At 57.1% G+C, this 6,782-nt stretch overlaps 2 protein-coding genes across 2 annotated transcripts; both read left to right on the top strand.

Annotated features, from left to right (window-relative positions):
- The first annotated feature begins 4,784 nt into the window (after positions 1-4,784).
- Positions 4,785-5,057, top strand: CHC_T00007061001 (hypothetical protein). The gene has a single exon (XM_005710443.1). It carries the CDS (start codon positions 4,785-4,787, stop codon positions 5,055-5,057), a length of 273 nt encoding a protein of 90 aa, XP_005710500.1.
- Positions 5,058-5,234: 177 nt separating this feature from the next.
- On the top strand, positions 5,235-6,019 carry CHC_T00007060001 (hypothetical protein). The gene is made up of 2 exons (XM_005710442.1): positions 5,235-5,307; positions 5,448-6,019. Exons 1-2 carry the CDS (start codon positions 5,235-5,237, stop codon positions 6,017-6,019), a joined length of 645 nt encoding a protein of 214 aa, XP_005710499.1.
- Positions 6,020-6,782: the final 763 nt, after the last annotated feature.

Below are 6,782 nucleotides of genomic sequence, written 5' to 3'. Positions count from 1 at the left end.
CAGCCTGCCGACGACACCGTCCGTGGTCGGCAGCCGAAGGGCGACCGCGTCGACACCGCCACCTTACCCGGAAACCAAAAATATTGGGTGGTGGAAATTGCCGCGGGCAAACAGGTGGCCCGGACCACACGTGCACGGCGCTGCGCGCGTGTCAGACGTCCGACATGCAGCGACGAGCGCGATTCAAATCACCATCACCGACGTTCGTGGTGAGTGAACTGATAACGGCTTCGACAAGGGGACGTGACGAGCCCTTCGTGCTCGGAAGCCGCGCAAAAATCCCCGGCGTCGACAAGGCCGACGTCGGGGCGACCTTCACAGCCCTGAGACAGAGGGCCCCCACGACAACACAAACGCCGTTGCTCGTCAAGAACGACCGCGCCGAGCGCGGCGCAGCATGACCTGCAACCTGCGAGCTCGTCTTGGACCGTCTTCTGCAGCGTGTGCGTCGGTACGTGCGCGCCGCCGGTCACTGCACGTGTCGGGAAGTGCTCGCGCCGAAACGCCAATGAAGAGGCACCGGAGGCCGCCATGGGAAGGACATGGCGAAGAGGAAGGGGATTGTACCCATGGCGAGGTGTGGAGTGTCGAATGGTAAAGAAAATGGGGGCGCAGTCTCGCAAGGAAGCGGTGTCACAAAGGGAAGCCGGTCTGCGTTGCCGACTCTCCGCCTTCCCTCGAGTCACTTTCCGCTCGCATCGTAAGGAAGCCCGTCGATCCTCGGAATAGCCGTCGGCCAAGTCCGTCGAGACGCAGTCACCGCCACCGCGGAAGACGACGATCTGGAGGCCGACACCGTACGTCTTCCCGCCACCGTCGGGTCCGTCGACCCCAGTTGGACCCTGTACGATACCAACACGTGCGGGGCGGGACCTGAGCTCAGACGACAATTGTGGAGAGAAAAGGACGGTAGGCGGGTTGACCGCCCCCGAGTGCTACGCGTATTAAGTACCACGCACACCCCGGCGCGCCGTGCGACGCCGAGTGTAGAAGAAAGAAAGAAAAAGAGGCAAACTGGCGCGGACACGCAGCGGCTTATCCCGCCGCGTCGGCTGCCAGCCACGAGCAAGACGTGGCCCTGGCCGCGCGCGCGTTGCTCGTGCATGCCCCATCGTTACTGCGACCGTCGCGGCGAACGTCAAGGCGTGGCACGAGCGCCATCCCCTATGGCGGTAACGGCCTTCCAACAACCACCCCACCGTATGGGGAAGGATTAGTCAAGACAAGAAGAGGCGTCAAACGGAATCCCAACCCAAGGGAGTAGGGACGCGCCCCGGAGCAGAAGCACGGCGTCAAACGTCGTCTGCGGGGCACCGACAGAGATGAGGGTGTGAAGATGCCCCTCTCTTCTCTAAACAGCGACCGGGATGACGACGGAAAAACACGACGTCTCATGCCAGCTCCGCTGCTCGACCGCATCGAGAACTACGCCGGAGCTCGGTCAAGGGGTAATTATTGAACGGCAACCCTATTGCAAAAGGGAGTCACACTATCCGTCACCGGACCCCTAGGTACAACACCTGACTACCGTGTTGAGCAAAGCGCGCGACTCGCCCTGCCCTCGTCTATTTTTGAGGACACTCCCCGCGGGAGGAGCGCAACACCCTCCCCCTTTTCTATTTTCGCGTCAACGCCGGTGCACGCGCCGCGTGTCCCACCGAACGCGGTATGCCCGCGCGCTCTGCATGGAAGCAACCCTCACGCACGAGGGTAGACGCGGTGGATTCCGCCGGGAAGACGGAGCTGTACGCGCACACCACGATGAGTTCTTATACGGCGACGCCGGTGTCCCCGAACCACCGACGCACTCCGAGGACGGATGCTCGGAACGAAAGGGAAGGGGATGATCCGCCGACAATGGCGTGCCTCGGACGGCACGCAGACCGCACGAAAAGGAAATTAATAGGCGAACAGATCGCTGCGCAGAAAAGGGGACGGTATGCACGGACGCGGGGCGCTACGAACTGTAGCGGTCTCCTCAGAAAAATACGGAAAAGGGGATACGCCGGTGCACACTTGCATTGCTGGAGCACGACTCAGTCCGACGGAGTACGTCCTCATTTTCGAAAGAATTTAGTTCGCGCATGAGCCCACACCCCCCTCACGGACCGTGCTGTGATTTTTTTTGGCAAAAAACATTTTCGCGGGAAAATCCAGAAACTTTTAGGACAGTATTGATCAATGTCAAGGGGCTGTCGTGCGCGCGCGCGCACTTGCGCCCGGCTACGCGCCGTCCGTGCAAAGCTACAGTACACCGCTCCTCGCTCGCGTACGGCGACACCGCGTACATTGTCACCTCCACCGGATCCATAGTCTCGTCGAGAGGCTCTAGTCGGCGTAATTCAAGACACGCTGCGACGGGAGGACAGCTTCTAGGATATATCACCGGCGCGCGCTGCGCGCCCTCGCCCTGCCCACGCGGACGGACGTCTTTGAAATTTTTGACCCCACAACCGTACGGAGGGGTGTCAACGCCAACGATAATTTATAGACCTCGCCCGATGGATGGTGACAAAGGAGGACGAGGCGGTGGATGCGGGGAGCAACGTAGCGCTCGAGAGAAGTGCGGATCGGGGACGGCGACAGACCCATATTAGGAGCAGCCCTGCGCAGGGGGTTCGTGGAGGCACCAGATCTCAATGTCGCTCGCGAAGACGAGATGCGCGCGACGCTCTCGGGCATGGCAACGGAAAGCTCCCAGGACAGAAAGCATACCACGGCGTCATCTTTAGAAGTTGCGCGCACTACGTCCATACTATTGAGCGACGCGCGCGTCTCGCGCAGTTTGGGTCTACTCTTCTGGACGCTCCCTTCAGGAGGAGCGCGACACCCTCCCCCTTTCGAAACGCGCCATTGCCGGCGTACGCCCCGCTCCCCCGCGGTAGCCTGATCCCCTTTCGCTACAACGCGGAATTCCGCTCTCCGTGTTCGCTCTCGAACGAGGACTCTGTGACGGACGCGACCTGCTTCATAGCGTATACGATTCCCCGAATGCCCCAACGAGCGCAGTACGCGCGCAAGACTCTCGACGAGCCTCACGCCCCGGCTCTCCGGGCAAGGACGATATCCTACCCGCGAGCAGACCGCATGCCACCAGTGCCTCACCGTCAAAATCGTTGTACCTCATTGCTTGGGAAGACCTCCCGAGGCCGTGCGGAGTGGGTACGGAGAGAACTGGGGAAGGAAAGGGTGTGGTTGCCTCGCAAGGGGTGTTTGTCCCCCCACTACTCGTCGGCAGAGGGAGTCTTACAGGAGAACCGATCATGCTCGACGGACGACGTAGGAGTCGGGGACCCTTGACAGACGCCGCATTTTCGAGGACAAAGGCCATGGCACCCGCCCGGATCAGGAGGTAATTAGACAAACCCATATCGTCACTAACCGGCCAATCAAAAAAAGACGGGGGGGCAAATCGTAGCAACCGCAGTCATCTTGCCAAGGGAGAGCTTCACAGCGATATCAAGAGTGATGGGGACGGGAATGAAAGTGGCCCACTGGCAAACCGCGAAGGTGACAGCCCCGGGGAAGATAATTCTATGCCCGAACACAATTTCAATTCGTCACACTGCCCCCTATTAACCATGGCAAATGTTACCGTACCGACGGAGCTCTCGTCGCGCGACCTGCTCATACCCTCCTGCCGCATCGCCCCGCGCGCCGTATCGGGCGAGCGGACACGGACGTGGGGGAGTAAAAGGACGAATATTTAGGGCGACGGATTGGGAACGCTGGCAAAGGGGACCCCGGGGTAACGACGGATATGCCGTGACACCTCGCAGAACGAGATGATCGCGGGACGGTAAATCGGGAAAGCCGCGGAGAAGAGGCTAGCGCAACGCCAGACGCACGCGCACCACGAAGAGAAAGGCTCGCGAGGAGGAGGACGTGGGTGACAACGAACTAGAGGCGTCGACGTCCCGGGAAGGGGGCACATTACGGTCGGCTCTACAAGCACATGTGGACGCGGACGTTCACACTTGAGAGGGGGGCCATGTAGAATATCCCCCTCCTCAGAATTAGATTTAGATTAGATTATAACTGTAGAGCCCGAGCTCTACAGTACCTCAGTACGCGCGCACACGTGTACCCCACATGTACGGGGGCGCGCGCACACACGTGTACGACACGTGTGCTGCCAGCCCCGACGGCTGACAGCACTACAGTGCAGGCTGACTTGCACTACTGTAATGTTATGATAGGTGACTCTGTATATTAAATATGAGCGGACCGCCGGCGGTGGAGGACGACAAGCACGGACTTGTCAAGGATCCTCCACCTTGGTCCGCCCGCTTACTTTTAGGTACTTCCGTCCGTTTTACCTAGGAGTCGCACCGCGCCCGGGTTGAGGGCGCGCGTAGCACGCCCACGAGCCGGCTCCGCCTCCGCCCGTCGGTACTGGATCGTCACCCAGTACCGCTCCGGGGCGTCGAGGCGTAGAACCGCTCGCGCGTGCGCGCGTCCTCCCCGATCCCGCTCTACCACCGCTACCTCGAGCCCGTGCTCGGTACCGTGGGTGGGCCGTGCTTCTGTCTTCCCGCCGATCAGGGTCTTTCCGAACTGCTAGTACTCACTCCCCTCGTCGTTGGGGGTGATTATACTACAGTCTGCTGATTTACGGATGAGAACTGGCCGGCAGAAGGTGTTGGCAAGAGCGACCAATCTGAATGAAATGCTCGGTGAGGTCGAGCACGTCCTCAGCGACAAAACGGGCACGCTCACAGAGAACATAATTCGTTACATCGCCTGCTCGGCTGGCGGACAGTTGTCTCAAGAAGAAAAGAGCCATGCATCGCGCTGTCAAAGATGGTGTCGAGCCTGTGAAGCAACTTTTGCTAGTAATGGCTCTCTGTCACAGCGTCGTGCCAGAACCCAAGGATGAGACGCAGTCTGACAACTCCTCTGGAGACTCGGGCAGAAAGAAGAGTAAGAAACGCTCTAATCCGGATCTGGGGGACAACACGGCTGTGCTAGATGGAAACAGCTCAGAAGAGGCACTTCCAGAATATCAAGGGCAGAGTCCGGATGAGGTTGCATTAGTTACATCGGCGAGAGAATAAGGGATCACTCTTATGACGCGAACCCTTGACACACTCGTTATTGATCGCTTTGGAACGAAAGAAACTTACACGACTTTGGCGGAACTGGAGTTCAATTCAGACAGCAAGAGAATGAGCATGATTCTCTGGTGTCCTGACGGGGAAATTAAAATGTTCACCAAGGGTGCTGATACGATCATGCTGAAGTTGCTAAACAAAGACGCGAACATAGAATTGATTCAGAATCATATTGACGAGTTTGCGAAGGAAGGTCTACGAACACTTGTGTTTGCAATGAAAGACTTGGAGGGGGAGGACTTTCAAACTTGGTTTGAACGGTTCCAAGAGGCGCAAAATTCTTTGGAGGACAGGGAAGGGAAGAACTCAAAGATTAGCGCTGAACTCGACGAGGATTGATGTATGTCGCCACGACTGCTGTAGAGGATAAGTTGCAAAACAAAGTGCCCGAGACGATCAAATTTCTGCGCGAAGCAGGGATTAAACTGTGGGTGTTGACTGGTGACAAGAGAGAAACGGCTGAAAACATTGGATATTCAGCGAACTTGCTTGATAGGAACATGGAGGTGGTGCATATTGCAGGAAGCTCATCCGCGGAGGTGCAAAGACAACTTAATGACACTCTCGACCGTCATGTGTTGGATGCGCAAACTCCACAGCGACGGAAGAGCTTCAGCGCAAGAGCTGAGTTGCCTCGTCGGCTGTCCATGCGGCAGAAGAAAAAAGTGGAAGAAGAAGAGGTTGTTGTGATCATTGACGGGGCTTCTCTGCACCACGCGATTGAGGATCATTCAGATGTATTCATGGCGTTGTCCGATCATACGAAGGTTGTGATCTGCTGTCATGTGACGCCGCTACAGAAGGCACTAGTGGTTCGATTAGTGCGGGAAAAGAGAAAAGCGATGACTTTGGCTATTGGAGATGGTGGAAACGACGTGTCGATGATCCAAGATGCGCTGCCATAGCTCCCCTCCCTCCTCTGGCAGTCCTACTCGTTTTTTTGTATGTTCTCCGCTACCAATCCATTCATCTTGGCAGTTGTCCCCACTGCCACTTTTCACTTTCTGACCCGCTTTGCCCCCATCCAGGTCTTCCTTGTTTTGCAATGTGTCTATTCTAATGCCTATTCCCACGCCTTCTCGCACAGGTTGCACCGGTTTTTCGCCTGAACATTCTATGTTTCCCACTCGGCTCACTTCTATCGCCTCAACCTTCTCGCACTTTTTGCCCACACGTTCGCCTTCTCCTCATCCACCAAGCCTCTGCTCTACTTTTCCTCCTCGGCCGTTGGCCTCACTCTGTGGGTTTTCTCATCTCTTTCCTTTCCGCCCAATGATGCCTCCACCATCATAGCCTACACTTTGCTCACATATCTCGCACTGACTTTTCTCGTCTTTCCCATTCTTCTCGACCTCTTTCCAATATGTGAAACCGCTAATGTCCCTCACGTGCAGCTCACCATCCCGGTCATCACATGTCTTGCCTCCCTACAGGCATTCTGGCTGTCTCATCTCCCAAACATAGACCAGTCCATATGTTCCATCATGACGTCTCCGTTGGGGCGGCGGCCATCCCTTATCTATATGAGCGTGCCGCAGAAGGAGTGACGTCGGGGCAATCTAGGATCCCCTCACAAAATAAAGGCACTAATCAATGCTGCGTTCGGCTGAATCCCTCGCTATGCATAGACCTCCTATTTGCCACTTTACTGCCATTTAGCAAACATGC

Source organism: Chondrus crispus, genomic scaffold (assembly GCF_000350225.1).
Source record: "Chondrus crispus Stackhouse genomic scaffold, scaffold_60, whole genome shotgun sequence".
In the NCBI taxonomy this organism is placed as follows: Eukaryota; Rhodophyta; class Florideophyceae; order Gigartinales; family Gigartinaceae; genus Chondrus; species Chondrus crispus.
The sequence above is the reverse complement of the archived record's forward strand: the minus strand, read 5'-3'. Positions and strand labels throughout refer to the sequence as shown.

Bases quoted from the DNA above. Each gene is read 5' to 3' on its own strand.
- CHC_T00007061001 (XM_005710443.1), top strand. From the start codon at position 4,785: ATGCATCGCGCTGTCAAAGATGGTGTCGAGCCTGTGAAGCAACTTTTG.
- CHC_T00007060001 (XM_005710442.1), top strand. From the start codon at position 5,235: ATGCTGAAGTTGCTAAACAAAGACGCGAACATAGAATTGATTCAGAAT. The intron at 5,308-5,447 runs GTCTACGAACAC...GAACTCGACGAG, and splicing joins TGACGAGTTTGCGAAGGAAG to GATTGATGTATGTCGCCACG.